This window comes from Physeter macrocephalus, chromosome 7 (assembly GCF_002837175.3).
Source record: "Physeter macrocephalus isolate SW-GA chromosome 7, ASM283717v5, whole genome shotgun sequence".
Taxonomy (NCBI): Eukaryota; Metazoa; Chordata; class Mammalia; order Artiodactyla; family Physeteridae; genus Physeter; species Physeter macrocephalus.
Window position 1 is genome coordinate 32,831,368 of NC_041220.1, and position 22,480 is coordinate 32,853,847.

The 22,480-nt window shown below is 34.9% G+C and overlaps 1 protein-coding gene across 8 annotated transcripts in view; it reads right to left on the bottom strand.

Annotated features, from left to right (window-relative positions):
* LRBA (LPS responsive beige-like anchor protein) overlaps positions 1-22,480 on the bottom strand; it is an 813,910-nt gene that overhangs the window by 532,948 nt on the left and 258,482 nt on the right. For all 8 annotated transcript variants that reach the window (XM_055085920.1, XM_028491755.2, XM_055085924.1 and 5 more), the window contains exon 35: positions 12,128-12,192. In XM_055085920.1, coding sequence (XP_054941895.1) covers positions 12,128-12,192 — 65 coding nt within the window. The remainder of the gene's footprint in view (positions 1-12,127; positions 12,193-22,480) is intronic.

Consider the following 22,480-nt stretch of genomic DNA (forward strand, 5'->3'; position numbering starts at 1 on the left):
GAATAAAATTAGAACACTCCCTAACACCATACCCAAAAATTAACTCAAAATGGATTAAAGACCTAAATGTAAGGCCAGACACTATAAAACTCTTAGAGGAAAACATAGGCACAACACTCTATGACATAAATCACAGCAAGATCCTTTTTGACCCACCTCCTAGAGAAATGGAAATAAAAACAAAAATAAACAAATGGGACCGAATGAAACGTAAAAGCTTTTGCACAGCAAAGGAAACCATAAACAAGACGAAAGACAACCCTCAGAATGGGAGACAATATTTGCAAATGAAGCAACAGACAAAGGATTATTATCCATAATATAAAGGCAGCTCATGCAACTCAATACCACAAAAACAAACAACCCAATCCAAAAATGGGCAGAAGACGTAAAGAGACATTTCTCCAAAGAGATATACAGATTGCCAACAAACACATGAAAAGATGCTCAACATCAATCATCATGAGAGAAATGCAAAATCAAAACTACAATGAGGTATCATTTCACACCGGTCAGAATGGCCATCATCAAAAAATCTACAAACAATAAATGCTGGAGAGGGTGTGGAGAAAAGGGAACCCTCTTGCACTGTTGATGGGAATGTAAATTGTGCTGTTGGATACTGTTTGCCAGTATTTTGTTGAGGATTTTTCATCTATGTTCATGAGTGATGTTGGCCTGTAGTTTTCTTTTTTCTTGACATCTTTGTCTGGTTTTGGTATCAGGGTGATGGTGGTCTCATAGAATGAATTTGGGAGTGTTCCTCCCTCTGCTATATTTTGGAAGAGTTTGAGAAGGATAGGTGTTAGCTCTTCTTTAAATGTTTGATAGAATTTGCCTGTGGAAAGACAAAAACAAATACCATATGCTAACACATATATATGGAATCTTAGAAAAAAAAATGGTTCTGAAAAACCTAGGTGCAGGACAGAAATAGAGATGCAGACATAGAGAATGGACTTGAGGACACGGGGATGAGGAAGGGTAAGCTGGGATGAAGTGAGAGAGTGGCATGGACATACATACACTACCAAATGTATAACAGATAGCTAGTGGGAAGGAGCCGTGTAGCACAGGGAGATCAGCTCACTGCTTTGTGACCACCTAGAGGGGTGGGAGGGAGACACAAGAGAGTGGGGATATGTGGATATATGTACACATATAGCTGATTCACTTTGTTATAAAGCGGAAACTAACACACTATTGTAAAGCAATTATACTACAATAAAGATGTTAAAAAAAAGGAAAACAAAAGAAAAATCCTAACATGTGGAAGAAGTTCTGCAAGAATATATAATAACAAACTATAGTATGGGAAAACGAAGACTTTTCACTTCCTAAGTTAAATATTGTTTAAAAAACTTAATAGGACCCTTTCTTTCATGACCGAAATTTTAAATAAAAATAAAATTTGAAAACTGAAAGGAAAAAAGTTGCAACATCCCTTGCCCCACACTGTACCTATTCTCTTTAATTCGAATGTTTTAACCTTCTCATTTCACTTATCACTTTCTGACCTAATATGAAGTTTTTAACTTCTTTATCGTCTATCTATGCCAATTAAAATACACTATAAGAGGGTGGGAATGTCTACTGTATCCACTGCTGAACCCCCAGAACAGCATATAGTAGGCATTCATAAATATTTTCTAAATGAATGAAGTGAACTGACTGTCTTCATCCTATTTTCATTTAATTCTTCTCAAAGTTTAGCTGTCTTTCCTTTTCCTCCCACCCCTAATTTGCCTCTCTTTTTCTATACTCATTTTCATTTAATATAGTAAATGATTCCATTTATATATAAACCCTTGTAGTTTTTAATGATGCATAAGGTTATGAAACTTCTATACAAACACAAGCATATTCTACAGGCATTCTGAATCCACACCACATTTTCTGAAAATTATATACTTATCCTTGCTGAGAATGGTCAACTGCAAGGCCAAACACATAAAGCCCTTAAACCTAGTGCAATTTAGCATTTTTAGGGAGTGAAAGACATAATTTAAATGCAGCACCAGTATTTTACATTGATCACAACAAAACAAGCCTAAAAAGTAACCACAGAAAACTGAGATCAAGCTGGAAAATTAAAAGTGAAAAACAATTTGACCATATGACTGTTTTAAACCAAAACACATGAAGAAATGAAATAAGAAAAATGTGTGTATCCTAATTAAGGGGAGAAAATTCTAGTCCTCTTTAATAAGCCATTAAACTTTCAAAAATAATAAACAGTAATTTAAATAACCTAATCTTCAAGAGGAAAGAAGAGCACATACCTCTTTCTAAACACTCCACACAAATTTCTACATCAATTCAATCTAGAGTAAATGGAGATGAAAGCCTCCTCTCAACAAATCTTTGAAACAATCACCTCTTACTCTACCCCAAAAATAAGATCATATCCAAACAACTGTTCATAATATTTAACTGGAATCTTACTACACATATAATTTTAAAATTTAACTGGAAAGCATATGACTCTTTAAGAAACACTCCCGAGTTTCCAAGAGATTACTTTGATTTAGACTGTATCTTTGGTTGGCTCAGATAATAATGTATCTTAGCTACACTGTTTACGTAAGTGCAACAAATACCTTGGTCTTTTACCAAAATATAACCCAAATAATAGCCAAGTGGGTCAGAATAAAATGAAATGTGTTTTTGCCCTCTCTCCCTGCCTCCCTTTTCCCTCTTTGCCTTCCCTTCCATTCAGTCTTCTACTAACTTATTCAATAGATATTTATTAGGAATCTATGACTCTTGGAGTGAAAGAAAATGCTGGAGCTACTAAATAAATGTTCAGAAAGCACAACTGCAATCTAAACAGTTGAATTCTGAAGAGACAGACAAGTGTATTAGTACTAGAAACATTATGTCTTTTATGAGGCTATTTACATATTTGGATACAAGTCTGAATTATTGCTGTAATAAGCAGATACTGACCATCCCCAGGGGATAATTAAGCAATGTGTCAACAGTATATGGAATAATCTGCCCTTTCTGTGCTTTTCAAGTCTGGCGAAAAGGAAAGAGTCCTAGGAGGAAATTTAAGAGTAAAATCCTAGGAGGCTATAGAAGTTCTCAAAATGTATTTTTAATAAACAAAACCCAATACTTTAAATATAGGTCATTTTATAATCACTTACCTATTTAAAATATTATAATTCAAAATGAGAATTTATATCTTAAACATTTTAACAGATATTATTCCTTTAAACTAGGTTCCACAGTCTACTACTTTCCTGATTTTTATCATCAAAAATTTTAAACCTTTGATTGGCCGATGGAATCATGTCTCTTTTCAACTTTATAAATGAGGAGACAAAAATCTGCTTAACGAAGACAGGATCCCTTGACATTTTAAGCTATAAAAATTTTACTTATAGGAAATCTGCACTGATCTTTCAGAATCTCAGAGCATAAAAACAAAAACAGGACCACCTAAATATATAAAATGTGCAAGATGATCAATATTTAGCCATTACATTGTTCCTTCTAACACAAGTCAAACAAGTGAAGTTATAAGACTTAGTAATGCTCACAGAGCAGCTACCTTGATCAAAACTGCCGAGAACATCAGGGGCTTAAAATACTTGAAAAAATATTTGTTGTATGGATGGCAAGCAGGCTGGCAGGAAGAAAGAAGGCTACCTAGCAGCTGGATCTATTTCTGCTGGCAAAATTAACACCCATATTGAGATACTAAAATTTTTAAAAGAGAGATCAATAAAACCATTAAGGGATAATAGGAATAAGAAGAAAGGCAAAATATGAAATCTAAACCCCTTTATCCAAATGAGAAAAGACTTTTAAGGTTCACTGATAAAGAATTTAATTTAAATATACAAGCAACAGTTCTACTGGAATTAGTTTAATTAAATTCATTTTTCAATTAAATATATCTTAAGGTGAAAGGAAAAGCAACTAACATAAAATGAAATCGAGTACACAAATAAATCAACTGAAGCCCTATATACATAATAATGTTACCTACCACGCCTGAACAGATTTTAGAACAGATTTTCCTATTCCCTATTAATGTGGTGCAACAGCATCACAGAACATTCTAAAAAAATGCTTTAATATTCTTTAAAGAATTTAAAACTGTTTAAAGAAACTGTGTCTTTCAGAACAAATAACACTTTTAGATCAATTATGTACATATATGAAAAGTCAATTGATGATGATGATTCAATATATCACAAAACATCCATAAACAAAAATTATGATCCAGAAATAACAATGTTACTACTCACAAAATGTGGAAATTTAATTTTTTTAAATTTATATCTTTTATTAATGTTTATATATTTTACTTTATCTTGGTAAAAATTGCCCAAGGAACATAACTTGATTATGTCAGTGATTACTGGTTATTTTATTTCTATAAAAAATCTGTTTAAAATGGAATGTTGTTTACAAGAAAAATACAAATAATTCATCTCAAAACTATCAAAACAATGTATTTACAGAGAAAGTATCTAATCAATTAAACAGGTAAGTTAAGAAAAACATTTCTACCAAACAACAATTACTTATGTCTGACCTAAGTTAATTGATTTACTAATGATACCCATCAAATCTGATAAACCCTATGCTGTAGTGTCTCTCAGTCTGTAAAGGTCTACATGTTATTTACACTAATAAAACATTAATCAAGGACCAGATTTATGGCAGCTACTCTATAAATGGGGTCAAGGCAGGTCAGACTTACATAAAAAGAGAAAAAAAGGTTGGTCTCTGCAGTGAAAAGAAAACCCTTATTACTTATTCTTCTTGCCCCTGGGATTAAGTCCAGTAGTTGAACACTGCTACACAAATACATCCATTGCTATGTAAACTCATTTAACCTCAATGTATTAAATATTTATAAAAGGAAAGTCAAACCTACTGATTTTAGAAAAATAAATCTCTAAATTGTCCCTTTAAAATATATTTTACTCTCTAAAGAAAGAGAGAATAAAAATTTCAAATATTACCTCCACTATTTCACTAAAGACTGTTAGTTCTCTTTATACCACTGTTTCTTTGTAACATTTGCTTAAAAGACAAAGGCTAAAGTACTTTCTATAGGCTAAGCACTAAGGTAAACAAGACAGTTTCTAATGACAGGAGGCAAACAAATCCAAACAGAGTAAGATAAACATAGATAAGAAATCAGGAAAAAGTTATTATAAAACCTACAATTACATGTGATATAGAAACAAATAAGTTATTCAAATAATTCTTTCTCCAATAAGAAATAATAAGAATCAGCTGTTCTGGATAAAATATTTAAGAATAACATAAAATTTATTTCTTCACAAGACAGAGAAAAGTTTTAATGTAAAATATTTATATGTATATGTATTTTCTTTTCTCTTGGTAATAATCTTCAAAGAAATATTACTTGACTATTGTCAAGATTATCTGTATAAAGCAAATTTCTGTTTAAGAAAGAATGTTATTTACATAAAAAATATAAATTATTGAAATAAAAACTACAAAAACAATGTACTTACACTGAAAGTATCTTATCAATTAAACACAAATATCTACTGGTTTTGCAAGGCACTTCTCTAGGAGCCAGGGATATAACAATAAGCGAGAGACAGAGGGACTGCCCTCACTAAACATATACTGTACAGGAGGAGACAGACAATAAAGGCAAACATGGGGAAAGAATAAAAGATATAGGGAAAAAATTTCAAGAAATGAGGTAAAAATAACCTGGGCAACAGGTTTCAGGGAAGACTTCTCTGACAAGGTGACATCTGAACTGGGACCTAAATCATAATGAATCAGACATGTAAAGATCTGGGGGTAAATCTTCCAGCTACGGTGAAATAAAGAGTCCAACAAATCCTTTCCCAGAAAAACAAGTATAGAACTGAAGAATAACAATCATTTCAGTGTTCTGAAAACTCACCAAAAGCAAACAACAAAATCCATAATAATTTTATTCACAAAAATGTGCTAAACACTAAGTAAGAACAAACGAAGTCTGTGGCAATCTTTTCTGGGAATTCCCCGCCCAGACACTATAGGTGTGGTAGTTCCATCGGTCTCTGGCTGCTTATGGAAACCAGCAACTTCACTGCCAGAGATGGCTGACTTGATTTGAAAGAGAGGACAGAAAATGAAGAAAATGCATGCCAAGCCAAAAACTGGAAAAACCTATAGCTCTCCTAGAGTGAGATTACATTTGAAGTTAGGGTGAGCAGGAGACCAGAGAACAAACCAGAAATTAGAGAGGGAGATCCTGGAAATAAACTAGCTTAATAAGAATTTCACACATGGCTATCTGGGTCCCTGAGCAGATACAGGGCAGACTCGAAAAAAGATCAACAAGAAGTAAAAGCTAGAGGATGAAAACTACTTCAAATTTAAATGTGTCCATCAAAACCAAACACACACCTACCAGCCATACACGGTCAAAGGTTTCAGAAAGACTTCTGATCAATCACTCACTGACCTCAAAGCTATGGAAAAAAAGGGGTGACCCCTTAAAAGCCAGACCAAAAAAAAAATACGAAGAAGAAGAATTCTAAAACAGCTTAGCAACAATATTAAGAACACCTTACCACAAGAGAGACAAATTCTGCAAATTAAGCCCAAGCAAGTAACTTCTAAAACTCAACAAATAAAACCAAATCCAACAACTATAAAAAGAACTATATACCACAACCAAGCAGGAATTAACCCAGGTATGCAGAGTCAGTTCAACATTCCAAAGTCAATTAATGTACTCCATCATACATAAACAAGCTAAAAAGAAAAATCACAGGATCATATCAACAGATACCAAAAAAAGCACTTGACAAAATCCAATGCCCATTCATGATAAAATCTCTCAGTAAACTAAGAATAGAAGGAAACTTCCTCAACTTGACAAAGAATATCTATGAAAACATCCAAAAGCTAACACCATACTTAATGGTGAGAAACTAGAAACTTTCCCATTAAGATCAGTACAAGGCAAGGATGCCCCTCTCACCACTCCTTTTCAACATCATACCAGAAATCCTAGCTAAAGCAAGAAGACAAGAAAAGGAAATAAAAGGTATACAGATTGGTAAGGAACACCTAAGAATATCCCTGTTCAGAGATGACATGACTATCTATGTACAGCTAAACTTTTATCTCACACCATACAGAAACATTAATTCAAAATGAATCACAGACCTAAATGTAGAGTCTAGAACTACAAAATTTCTAGGGATGAAAAAATATTTCTAGAAAAAAAAAAAAAGAAAGAAAACCCTAGTACTTGTTTTGACCTAAGATTTCTTGAATTTGCCAACAAGTCATAATCCATAAAAGAAAAAAATAGGTAAATTGTACTTTATCAAAATTAAAAACTTTTGCTCTTCAATGAAAATGAAAGGACAAGTCACAGACTGAGAGAAAATGTTTGCAAATCATGTATATGACAAAAGACTTATATCCAGAAATACTGATATATAAACTACTGTTTAAAAGTCAGAACTCATACAGTGAATGAAATTTTTAAATGGGCAAAAGATGTACACAGACATTTTCCCAAAGAAGGCACCTGAAAAAACACTCAACAGGATTAGCCATTAGGGAAATGCAAACAAAAACCAGAGTAAGATACCTACTAGGCTAACTAGGAAAATAGCTTGGCAGTTTCTTAAAAAATTAAACACAGACTTCCCATTCCACTGAGCAATTGTACTCCTAGGAATCTACCCAAGAGAAATGAAAACATATGTCCACACAAAGCCTTGTACACAAACACACATAGAAGCCTTGTTTATAATAGGCAAAAACGAAAGCAATCCAAACGTTGATTGACTGCTGAAGGGATAAACAAAATGTGGTATATCTGTACAATGGAATACTATTTATCAGTAAAAAGGAACAAAATACTGATACATGCCACAATATGGGTAAAAGCACCAGGAATTATTATAAGAACAGTGTTGAAGAAAGTGACAGTGATCCAAAAACTAAAAGCAATGAGAAATAAATGGAAATTATTTGGGGGTATGTAGAGATACCACTGATGAGGGATGGTAAGTGATACAGTCTACAAACATGAGATTCCAAGCTGACTGAGATCCTGGTCTGAGAGTTCCCTGAACTCCTCTCCTTCTCCGAGCTTGTCTTCCACCCTACCTCAGCCATTTATTGCATGGTCATATGCCAGACCTCATCATTTCCAATAACTGAATGGCCTTGGTTCTACTCACCCCACTCTCTAAACTACTACCTCTCATGTTTATAGCTCACCTCTATTACTATCACAACTCTAACAGTCCTTAGAGCTCCAATCCATCCATCCTATCATTTTCTTTACAGTCACTCTCCTCTTTACCTAGCTTAATAATCATAATCCTGTGGTCAATGATTACAATCACTCTCTAGCACAAAGAGACTCCCTTGTCCTTCTCTCCCCCATATTCACGTGGCAAAACCTAAACCCACTGAAACCCAACTCTAACTCTACTTCCATATTTACCTCCCAGACTCTGCAACTACATAAAATGCCTTCCCAGGTTACTGTAAACGACCCATCCATGCTCTACTTTAAAGCCAAACCCCCATTTGTATACAAATTCACCCACTCTCAAATCAACTTAAAAACATCACTCCAGAAATTCTCACCTATCTCTTCTACATTAATTTCCCCACTCCTTATCATGAAACTGTTCTCTTGTTCTCATTTTTTAAAAACCCTACTTCCCTTGACTCTATTCCCCCCGCCACTCCATTTTATTTTTGCTCCCCTTTGTAGCAAAATTCCTCTAAAGAACTGTTTATACACATTCTATAATTCCTCTTCTCTTATTCTCTTCTTCTTTTCTAAATTCACTGCAAACAGGCTTTTTTCCACACCACTCTCCCAAAATTACTCCTGACCAAGTCAGAAACAACTTCTGAGCCCGTGGTCAAATCTCAGTCATCACCCTACCACCTTAATGATTTCATCTAATCTCAAGGCATTAAATATCATCTATATTCTTTTTTTTTTTTTTTTTTTTTTGCGGTACGCGGGCCTGTCACTGCTGCGGCCCCTCCCACTGCGGAGCACAGGCTCCGGACGCGCAGGCTCAGCGGCCATGGCTCACGGGCCCAGCCACTCCGCGGCATGTGGGATCTTCCCGGACCGGGGCACGAACCCATGTCCCCTGCATCGGCAGGCGGACTCTCAACCACTGCGCCACCAGGGAAGCCCCCATCTATATTCTTATAACACTCAAGTTTAGATCTCTAGTCTGGAGAAATAATTAACAACTGCCTCTACATGGATGTCTACTAGAGATATAAAAATCAGTATTTCCAAAACTGAACTCCTGATCTTCCCCAATAACTGTTTTATCCACAGCCTTTTCCATCTGTTTGATAGAAACACCATCTTTTCAGCTGCAGAGGCCAAAAATCTTAAGAGTAATACTTGACTCCTAGCTTTGTCTCACAATCCACATCCAATCCATTAATAAATCCTATCAGCTCTACCTTCAAAATATATTCAAAATCCTACTACTTCTTACCTCCTCTACTGCTGCTGTCCTAGTCCACAACACCATCATGTTTAACTAGAATTACTACAGTAGTTCCCTAGTTGATCTCTTTGCTTCTATCCTTAAATTCCTACATAAATCAGCCTTTTAAACATAAGGCAGATTGTCTCCCTCCTCTACTCAAAATCCTGCAATGATTGTTATCTCCTGCAGAATGAATTGCAAAGGCTCTACACAAATCTTGCCCTATGTCTCTGACCTCATTTCTTACTTCTCTCCACTTTGATCACTTGTCCTTGCTATACTGGCCTCATTCCTCAAATATGCCAGGGAAGCTTTCATCTGTTTACTGGCTGTTCCCTAGGACTGGAATGCTTTTCCCCTACATGCCCCTATGTAGTTTTGATTTGCATTTCTCTACTGATTAATGATGTTGAGCATTTTTTCATGTGTTTGTTGGCAATCTGTACATCTTCTTTGGAGAAATGTCTATTTAGGTCTTCTGCCCATTTTTGGATTGGGTTGTTTGTTTTTTTGATATTGAGCTGCATGAGCTGCTTGTAAATTTTGGAGATTAATCCTTTGTCAGTTGCTTCATTTGCAAAATAGACTTTTATAACCACTTCTCTTAAAAAAAAGAACTAGTGTTAATCAGTGTTTTGCATTAAGTAGAACAAATACATAGTCGATCAACAGCACTCACTAACTCTTTTTCTATATATAAACTTTAAAAGCATCTAATACCTCAGTGTTGAAATTCAGCCCAAGAGTTATTTATTTTTTTGATGAATAAGCACTTTTGAAATTTTTGCTAAAAGACTAAATTATTAGTCATTCACTCATTGAGAAATATTTATTGATTTCCCAACACTTTCCAGACTCCAGACTACAATTTAGCTGTTTCTCATATAGATCACTGCAATAGCCTTGTTATTGTTCTTGATTTCAATTAGGTCTCCTCCGCTTCAACCCATCCTAAACATCACTGCTAGTTATCCTTCCAAAACCCAAGTATCACAATGATAATACTTTCTTAAGACCTTTCAAGGCTTCCCATTGCCTTTAGATGAAAATCCAAATACACCACATTAGACCTTTTATGGTCCAGATAACCAATTCTATTCCAACAATTCACACACATACACACGCACACATACTCACACACGTACATACACACCTTCCCACATCACAATATCTTCAGATACTCTATTCCCTCTATTTAGAATGCTTTACACACATATGTCCTCCAATTTATCCATAATCCCCACTTTTCCAAAATCTACATTACTAACCTTACTCATCCTTGAAAATACATCTCAGGAATCATGTTTCCCTGGGGAGGTTCTACCTAATTCTTCTGAACTAAATTGTGGAGTCTTTCTCTTTATTCACATTCCTACCTTAATAACCTATATGTAAATACTACTAGCACAGAATTTACCATATGGCATTAGTTTCAGGTTTATTTATTTGTATTCAACACTAGTCTGTGAGCACCTATAATTATTTACTGAGTGAAATAATTTTAGTAGCATTTAATATAAAGTTAACAGTACCCTCTTCTACAACATTAACGAGACAGAGGCTAAATTCCTAGTTACTAGTTCAAATTATTCCTGTAGTGATGGTGTCAGTCTCTCAACTCTAGACGGAACAGTATAAAAAACATTCTTAAACAATAATTTTGTTCAGAATGCTATTTTCAATGGCAGCCAATCACACCTTTTAATCTATACCCTGGGTCTTCAGTCCAAGTAATCCAAAATCAACTGCCACGGGCTTCCCTGGTAGCGCAGTGGTTAAGAATCCACCTGCCAATGCAGGAGATATGGGTTCGAGCCCTGGGCCGGGAAGATTCCACATGCCACAGAGCAACTAAGCCCATGTGCCTCAACTACTGAGCCTCTGCTCTAGAGCCCGTGAGCCACAACTACTGAAGCTCGCACACTTATATCCCGTGCTCCACAACAAGAGAAGCCACCGCGATGAGAAGCCTGCACACCACAACAAAGAGTAGCCCCCGCTCACCACAACTAGAGAAAGCCCGCAGGCAGCAACAAAGACCCAACACATCCAAAATAAATAAATTTATTTTTTAAAAAAAGAAAAAAATCAACTGACACAAAACAGACCCAAAGTAGTCCACTCATCATTTCCTCAATTTATTCTTACGCTTTAATTCTCTCACTTTCTTAAATCTATTTTTCCCTTGTATCTTTCTTTTTATCTCTGTACTTTACTTTTCTTTCCTACTACTGACTATTCTTTCCTTGAATTCTTCTTCCCTTATGCCCAGGCCATGATATAAGAGAGATAATATAGACCATATTAGTCTATTTATTGGCTCTACAAATACAATAGAATTTTCTAGGAAGTCCAAATAAGTATCATTTTTCCTTATATCTGCTAAAAGAATCATCAGTATACTTTTGCCAAAGGTTTACTTACTGAAAAACAAAGAACTGACTTTATCATTAAGCACATAACCATGAAGAGAACAAAATGATTAAATATTAAAATATTTATACTAATTAATATCTAAGCTCACTATATCACTGACTGCAAAAACAATATAGTACCAAAAATATCAGTTCCGATGGCAAAAATACAATAACATTTTAAAGTAAAATATACATGGATATAAAATAGATTACCTTCCTTCGTTGACAAGTTCAATAAAAGCAAGGCCTGCATTCTTCTGAATAGAATTCTGCCACTCCTAAAAAATAGCAGAAAATAGCTGAACAAATTTCACTCAGTAGGTTATTTCTTTAAAACAATAATTATGAAAAACATCACCCATATCAATTTCATACTTAACTGAAACTGATTTAATGGAAATTAATTAATTTCCCAAAGATCTTAATGGAAAAGTTTTGTTAAACATGCTGTCTACCCAATGCAGCCCCATGAACACATAAATAGTTGACATTAGAAGTAAACTAAACAAGTTAGCAACAATTATGATTCTAGATAAACTAAATGAGCCTATCTATATTTATCTTGCCCTTTTAGTTCTGTACCATTATATCCTACTAATTTTACTGAAACAGTTTGAAAGGAAGGCAGCAAAGAAGACCAAGGACAGAGGTTTTGTTTTTGTTTCTTTAAGAGATGCATCACCCCAAATGAGGGGAGGACGGAATTAAGTAGTTCCCTAAACTTAATAATAGTGCACATTCTACAAAAATTGATGATTAATGATTGAGAAAGAGACAAGAGATCAGTGAAATTTGGCTAGACTACTTGTAAGCTGAAAAACTATAATTTACTAGCATATGAATTAGCAAAAGATGGTATAAAATTATTAATATATTATTCTTTATGAATAAGTTATCCATTAAAAAGCCCCCTGGTGGTCCAGTGGTTAAGAATCCATCTTCTGATGCAGGGGACGTGGGTTCAATCCCTGGCCGGGGAACTAAGGTCCCCCATGTCGCAGGGCAAGTAAGCCTGCATCCCACAATTAGAGAGCCCGTGTGCGACAACTACAGACCCCACGTGCTCTGGAGCCCAAGCACCACAACTACAGAGCCCCCGTGCTGCAACTACTGAGCCCACATGTTCTGGAGCCTATGCGCCACAGCTACAGACAAGCACCACAGCTACAGACAAGCCCACGCAACACAATTAGAGAAAAGCCCACGTGCTGCAACAAAGAGCCCACGTGCCTCAATGAAGAGCCCAGGTGCTGCAACGAAAGATCCCCGATGACCCAACTAAGACCTGACTCAGCCAAAAATAAAAAGTAAATAAATAAATATTTTCTTTAAAAAGCCTCAGAAGAAAATTAACCAGTAATATATACAGAAATGAATTTTTTTAATCATCTCAAAACAGATATAAAATACACATTAATCCTATAAAGCTGGGCCCACATGAATTGAAATGTAGCTAGATTTGAGAAATGCCAATGCATGCATGTGTGTATTTTTTAAAGAACTAGACATATATACATAATCTTTATGTTTCTTAAAACTAAAGAGCCCTTATATTCCACCCACATAATATCCCTCAACTAATCTCTTTTTGTCCTTTTACAATGGTCAAAACAAAAGACAGTGCTGGGGACCTTACCACTGTTATCATAAGCAGTATTCATATATTCTGAATCTAACACCTTTAAGAGTTTTTAATTCCATGTAATTTCACCCCTGAAGACTGTTCTGTGTCATGCCAAATTCTGATTTAGTTTTAAGCCTCATCCTTTCACAGCTACTTCCCCCTTTTTATCCCCAGTATTTATTACTTTCATGTTTTGAAAAACCCAAGGTGGCCCTCAGGACTGAAATGGCTGTTTGCCATAATTTTGTTATAGAGTTCTATTTCATGAATAGTGAAGAACATACTAACAGAACATATACAGTAGAATGAAAAGTAGATATACAGTCAGTCAGACATTTGAGGGTAGTAATTGGCTAGGACTAGGTGAGAAGAAAAGCAATGTGTTGCTGAGGAACAAGAAGTCATGGGATCTATGTTCTCAAACTGAGTATGACACTCACAGGATATGTCCATAAACAGATCACTCTACATCTCTAGGCCCTCGATACCGCCTTAAAAAAATTCTTAAAGATGTGTGATTTTATGATTCAACTTACAAACATTTAGAAATTAGTGGCTCATAAGTCCAAAATATATACTCTCAAAATTCACAATTGCCAGCAAACTGAAACAACAAAATAGAGATCTTATATTTCTTTCACTAAGGTAAACCAAGTCAAGGATAAATAGAAATACCCATCTAATTTAAAATCCTTTTCTTTCCAGCAAAATGAAGTAAACAGACAGACAATACAAAGGAAAGCAATCAAACTCCATGAAGAAGTAAATCTCTGAGAGAAGAGGATGTGTCATACCCTCCACTGTTCTCAGAAATAGGAGGAAGAAAAGAGAAAAAAGCAGAAACCGCAGGTAAGTTTTTTGACCCTGGTCCAGAAGATTCCACACCTCACTTCCGAGGCAGAGCACAGGGAGATGCCAAGTCTCAAAGAGTTGCCCTAAACCTAGTAATGCACAGGAAGAGTAGATAGAGACAGATTTAATGGTAGATGGACCTAACACAGCCTCACAGTAACTCATGCCCTTGGAGGAGTCAGAAAATTATCACAGAAAGAGGTACACATAATTGAGGTTTTGAGGGGATGAGGAAAACACAGCTGTGACCTTTGTTGATAGACAGCAGGGAATCAGAAAGGTTGGTAACAGAGGGATGCCCTAGTCAAGGAACAGAAGCAAAATCTCACTCCTCAGCTCTTATGCCCAACAGAGCACTCTCAGCAAGCCACCTGGAAATCTGATAAAGCACCAGAGTATGAGGAGTTTTCCTTTAGATCACTTACTTGAGGGAAAAAATCTCAAAAGGGAAATTAAATTTAGTAAAAAGAAAATAAAGTTACTTTTCTTGCTAGAAAAAAAGAAATTAGGAAGAAAGGCAAGAGGTTACCCCATATATAATTCTTTAGATCAGATATTTTATTTTAAAAAGTATCTACTAGTATTATTTTTCTCAAATCCATTTTCTCTGATTTAAAACTGCAACAGGTGGGGATTTTTATGTCATACAAAACTCAAACCCCACATGAAAAACATAGGTAACAGTAGAGACACTCAAATTTTAAGTATACAGGTAAACATCATTTTGACTTTATTTTCATTTATGTACACAAACTGACTTTTACTGATAATGTAAATTTAAATTTCACAAAGATTTTAAATTTCACAAAGATTTTAAACAGCATGATTTAGGTCAGATAGAAAACTCGTTAAAGTTAGTATAACTATGAAAACATTACCATCTAAAAATTTTATGACCTCAACTTAAATTGGTAAGTCACAATTTTTTTCTTTTAAATTAAAAACAAATTAGACATGAAGATACACATAGAACTGGAAGAGTCTAATTTTTCTTACAAAAGCTCAGAAACATATTTATGACTGCTAATACATTTGGATTCTTGTTTTCTCAAATATCATCTATAAACTCATATTATTTAACTTGTAGTAACAGCTATCTAAAACCTGGAATAAAACTTTTTCACCAGTTAAAAAAATTAGACAAAATGAGAAATGAAGTGAAAATACAAATCTTACCTACGCTTTGGGTAGTTATAAAAATCTCACAATTCTTAAAGATATCAGAGTTTTAATTTGCTTATAATCCATTCCTAATTATAAACTACTTAACATTTAATAAAATATCACATACCAGGTACATAAAGATATATTGATAGAAATTAATAACCCAGGTAAAAAGAAGCTGAAACCCATGAGAATAGGAAATTAATTTGTTTTAATAAACCCAGCTGTTAGTCAAAGCCAACAAGTTTTCTCCATACTAAAACACTGACTACAAACCTTAAGGAAGTCACCGAAACTACAGAGAAGATTCATGCTATCCTAAAGCATTTTCTGCACTTCTGAGACAATTATTAAAGAAGGTGTTAGTCTAAACAATTTCACAAACCACAGCTCAAAATAACCTTTAGTGAGTTTTAGCAGTTGAAAGAAAAGCTTAATGGTTATCGTCTCTCATGATCATTTCAACATTTCATCATAGTATTTACAATTATATAGCAATGCAAAATGCACCGTACATTTAAAGGTGTTGGTTATTCTTCTCCCAGAGGTATTGATGAAAAACATGTTAAAAGCCTCAAATCCAACCACTAATGAAGCTAAGTAATTTTAAAACACATTTCAGCACTTTGGAGAGGAAGGACTCAAAACACAACTGAGTCAATAATTTCTGTTCTAAATACCTGTTCTAAGCTGTATTTAATTGACTATCACTTCCTAAGGCCATAACTGTTGACTAGTCAATTTTTACTAAAATATACTCTTAGCTTACTAATGCTCTTACGTCATACAACAACAGAGATAGTATATATTACTGAAATCTAGTAAATAAACAGAGTTACACCAATTTTCAAACATGTGCTTTTGGTGGTAAAAGTCCACCAAACTTGGGTTGGGGTAAAAAAAAGACTTCATCAACTAAATTAATTCTATGCTTCCCCACCATCAACAAACAAATATAGAGAAAAAGGGCACCAATAAATGTGCTATACATTAATTTATAATATTTTGATACAACTTTAACTTCCCTAAAGTGAACTTGACAGTTTTCTATAAATTTGATAATCTCCTACAACATATTTTAGTGTCTTGAGTACAGCACATGAATTTATCTAAATTTCAAAAGTAATTCCCAAATATTACCATGCTCTAAAGCAAAAAAAAATCAAGCTACAGATTGACAAGATAGACTACATATACTCCATGCTGCCACCTTTTATCTTTTTTAATCAAGCCATCGATATTGACATTAAATGTATATCAATTTTTTTTACTCTAGTGGGCTAGAAAATCACTAAACTATGTTCTACTCTTAAAATAAAAAAGGTATAAAATGAGTGACTTTGGTTAAACAGCAAATAACAAGAACAAAAACAATAAAGAGAGGACAAGAGTAATGAGAGAGGGTTAAAAAATTTCTCTACAACCTGAAGGGAAATAACTTGAAGCAGCAGACAAATGCTTGTTACAAAACCCTTAGAAAGGCCAAGAATTGAAGGCACTGATTACATATATGGATGGCTGAGGGACAGGGATGAAATGAGTTCAATGCAATGCAAAAAGCTGGTATAAAAAACACAGAATCTGAGCTCCTCTCCCCGTATCGATGGCCATCCCCACCATGGTAAGAGACTGGAAGTTTACTTTCCAGAGGAATAAACCTCTGAACACTTTAAAAAGCCTTACTGTAAAAAACAAAATAACTTGAAATTATGCTTACTGAACCATGAGACATCAAGCAATATTAGAGAAGTGTTCTCTGAGAAAAATGAGAAGCCATGATAACATTTAAAATAAAGCTCATTCATCACCAGCAGACAGCTCATACATAGGCACATAGACTTTTGTGCAATACACTTAAACATGAGCACAAAGGGTCACTAGTCATTAGAGGAAAGACACATATGAATGACAGACACCAAAGAAACAAGCAGGAAAAAAAATAATTATTAAAAATGTACAAAATATTAACAAATTAAAATATTAAAAAATATTGTTAATGGGGTAGGGAGAGGAAGACTAAAGAAAAGTATAATTAATACCATCAGAAAGGTAAAAACTTTCATGTAAAAATTCAGGGCAGGGGATACTTTTTTTATTCACTGGTACCTCTTTGCCTCTGTATTAGAGTTCTCCAAGCCAAGAATCTGTGGCCCTCATCAGTGCCCATGATCACATGCCTTGGGAGCTCCTCTAATCTCTAAGAAGAACTGGAGCAGGAGTTGTAAAATGGACTGTCTTATTAGAGCCCAGAACACCTGGGGAGCCAGATAACCCTCTCTTTGCACAACAGATGAAATTTGTTGTATGAAAAACAGAGTCCTCCAGAGAAACAGAACCAACAAGACAGAGATATGTATTTTATTTATTTTAAGAAAGTGGCTCACATAATTATGGAGGCTGACAAGTCTCTGCAGGGCGAGTTAGCAAGCAGAAGAACCAGGAGAGCCGATGGTGTAATTCTACTCCAAGCCAAAAAGCCTAAAAATCTGGAAAATGAATGGTGTAGTTCCAGACTGAAGGGCACTAGGTTCAAAACCCAAAAAGAGCCAATATGTTAGTTTGAGGACAAAGGCAGGAAAAAGTGATGTCTCAGTTCCAAGGCAGTCAAGCAAGTAGACTTCTCTCTACTCAGGATATGCTCAGCCTTTTTCTGCTAGTCAGGCCTTCAACTGATTGGATGAGGCCCATCCACATCAGGAAGGACAATCTGCTTTACACAGCCTACCGATCTAAATGTTAATCTCATTCAGAAACTCTCGGAATAAAGTCTGACCAAATATCTGGATACCCCAAGACACAGTCAAGCTTACATAAAATTAAACATCCAGCTCTCCCCTCCCATCTCCCCTGAAAACCTCAGAAAACTAGAAAATGCTATTAGAAATTAAGAGTATAATAACAAACACAAATTTTGAAAGAAGTACTGGAAGATGTTGAAGAAGGCTCTTAGGAGAGTAAAATAAAAGATAAAATGAAGGAAAAACAGGTGAGAATGGATATGAAAATTAGATAATTAATCCAGACAGTTCAACATCTAACTAAGAGGAGTTCTGGAAACAGAAATGAGAATACAGAGAAAGAAATTCCCATAGATATAATTCAAGAAAACTTCTCTGAACATAAGTACATACTTTTTCAGACTGAAAAAGTTTACATTAAATATCAAAGACAATGGATTTTAAAAGATCCACCCACATCAAGGTACAATCCAGTAAAAACAAACACTTTTTAAAATAATAAAAATACTAAAAGCTCTCACACAGAAAAAAATAATTGGAAAGATTAATTTTCAGCCTGTAATACTAATATCCCAACAAGCCACCAATCACATATAAGGTTAAAAAAAAGAACACATTTTCATACAAGCGAGGTCTAAAAAATTCTACCATCATGCATTCTTTTTTAAGAAATTACAAAGGACATGCCTCATCAAAATTAATACACAGACCCCACTATCATCCTCCATCCCAGGTCTGCTTTAATTTTTCCATGGCATACTTATTGCCAATTAGATTTCTTTTTTGCTTTTCTATTTGTTTTATTCTCTCCTATATTCCAGTGCTAGGACAGTGACCAGCACATATAGAATAAGTGATCAATAAATGCTGAATCAGTGTACCTTTCATAAAAGAAGGCCACTATAGGACACAGGAAATAGACACTATAGCATAAGAGGGAGAAGAGGAAACATCTAGGTTGATGATAAAAGAAGCCTACAGATGACACCCTTCTACACAACTAAGGAGTAACCAATCCAGGCGAGAACAAGAAAACAGAGAACTCCAGGTACTGTATCACCAAGAAAAAGAACTGAACCAACAGATACCAAGTGTGTTCATTATACTGGTAGAAGTTATATGATTTCAGTGGAAAATTCAGAAATAAATTTATGGTGGGTACACAAAAATTTAAATTAACAAAAAAAGTAGGAAATTACTAATTCCAGGAGAAAGAATGAAAGAGAGTGGGAGGGAGGGAGGGAGGGAGGGAGGGAGGGAGGGAAAGTCCTGTCGAATGCATGAGGAAGGAGAGGCAAGGTGGTTGGGTAAGCATGGTACATTTTGTTGGTCTGCACAGATATTTACATTGTCAGGAAAATGGAAATGCTAGCTATGGTTTAAACTAAATACTATGATATAACTGTCCTGAAAACAAGACAGTACGTGAAATGAAAAGGGATAGCAATAAAGTACTCAATAGTCATCTTCCATAGAAGACATTAGATAATATCTAAAACAGAAAAATCCAGAAATAGCTATCATTCAGAAATATGAAAATAACTAGCAGAGTCAACAGCTAAGAGATCTGAATGTGGCTCCTTCCAGAAAGTAAGAATCAAGGGAGAGAAGAAGAATTGCAGCAGGGAACTGCTGTTTTCAGTTTAAGTTGTACACTATTCTTAGATCTGTGAAATAGTATATGTTTTCCTTGATAAAAAATAAAATTTATATTAAAAATCATATGTTCTAAATGAGGAATAGTAAATGAATAGAAAAGAGCAATAAAATGCACATAATATTTTTCTAACTGGACGATAGGTATTTATGCAAAATTATTCTAAAATATCTCTAAACAATAGAGCAATCATTCAAGTTTCACAAATACTGATATCAAAATTATGAAAATGTAAGGATAACAGCTGGCCTTTCAGCAGAAACTCTGCAAGCCCAAATGGAGTGGCAGGACATATTCTAAGTGATAAAAGGGAAAAACCTACAACCACGATTACTCTACCCAGCAAGAAACTCATTCAGATTCAAAGAAGAAATCAAAACCTTTACAGACAAGAAAAAGCTAAGAGAATTCAGCACCACCAAACCAGCTTTACAACAAATGCTAAAGGAACTGCTCTATGCAGGAAACACAAGAGAAGAAACAGACCTATGATAACAAACCCAAGACAATTAGGAAAATGGTAATAAGAACATACATATCTATAACTACCTTAACTGTAAATGGATTAAATGCTCCAACCAAAAGACATAGACTGGCTGAATGGATACAAAAACAAGACCCGTATATATGCTGTCTACAAGAGACCCACTTCAGACCTAGGGACACATATAGACTGAAAGTGAGGAGATGGAAAAAGATGTTCCATGCAAATGGAAATCAAAAGAAAGCTGGAGTAGCAATTCTCATATCAGAAAAATACACTTTAAAATAAAGACTACCACAAGAGACAAAGAAGGGCACTACACAATGATCAAGGGATCAATCCAAGACAAAAATACAACAATTGTAAATATTTATGCACCAAACACAGGAGCACCTCAATACATAAGGCAAATGCTAACAGCCATAAAAGGGGAAGTCGAGGTATCAAAATCATAGTAGGGGACTTTAACACCCCACTTTCACCAATGGACAGATCATCCAAAATGAAAATAAATAAGGAAACACAAGCTTTAAATAATACATTAAGAAAATGGACTTAATTGCTATTTATAAGACATTCCATCCAAAAACAACAGAATACATTTTCTTCTCAAGTGCTCATGGAACAATTTCCAGAGAGATCATATCTTGGGTCACAAATCAAGTCTTGGTAAATTTAAGAAAATTGAAATTGTTTCAAGCATCTTTTCCGACCACAGCTCTATGAGACTAGATATCAATTACAGGAAAAAAATCTGTAAAAAATACAAACACATAAAGGCTAAACAATACACTACTAAATAACCAAGAGATCACTGAAGAAATCAAAGAGGAAATCAAAAAATACCTAGAAACAAATAACAATCAAAAGACGATGACCCAAAACCATTTAGAAAAGCACAACCTTCCGAGACTGAACCAGGAAGAAACTGAAAATATAAACAGACCAATCACAAACACTGAAATTGAGACTGTGACTAAAAATCTTCCAACAAACAAAAGCCCAAGACCAGATGGCGTCACAGGTGAATTTTATCAAACATTTACAGAAGAGCTAACACCTACCCTGTTCAAACTTTTCCAAAAGAAAGCAGAGGGAGGAACACTCCCAAACTCGTTCTACGAGGCCACCATCACCCTGATACCAAAACCAGACAAAGATGTCAAAAAGAAGGAAAACTAGAGGCCAATATCACTAAAGAACATACATAAGCAGTTCTAAGAGGGAAGTTTACAGCAATACAATCCTACCTTAAGAAACAAGAAACATCTCAAATAAACAACCTAACCTTACATCTAAAGCAATTAGAACAAAAAAAGCCCAAAGTTAGCAGAAGCAAAGATATCTTATAGATCAGATCAGAAATAAATGAAAAAGAAATGAAGAAAACAATAGCAAAGGAAAACTAGAGGCCAATATCACTAAAGAACATACATGCAAAAATTCTCAACAAAATACTAGCAAACAGAATCCAACAGCACATTAAAAGGCTCATACACCATGATCAAGTGGGGTTTATCCCAGGAATGCAAGGATTCCTCAATATACGCAAATCAATCGACGTGATAAACCATATTAACAAACTGAAGGAGAAAAAACCATATAATCATCTCAACAGATGCAGAAAAAGCTTTCAACAAAATTCAACACCCATTTATGATATAATCCCTCCGGAAAGTAGGCATAGAGGGAACTTACCTCCATATAATAAAGGCCATATATGACAAACCCACAGCCAGCATCGTTCTCAATGGTGAAAAACTGAAACCATTTCCACTAGGATCAGGAACAAGACAAGGTTTCCCACTCTCACCACTATTCTTCAACATAGTTTTGGAAATTTTAGCCACAGCAATCAGAGAAGAAAAAGAAATAAAAGGAATGCAAATCGGAAAAGAAGAAGTAAAGCTGTCACTGTTTGCAGATGACATGATACTATACATAGAGAATCCTAAAGATTATGCTACCAGAAAACTACTAGAGCTAATAAATGAATTTCGTAAAGTAACAGGATACAAAATTAATGCACAGAAATCTCTTGCATTCC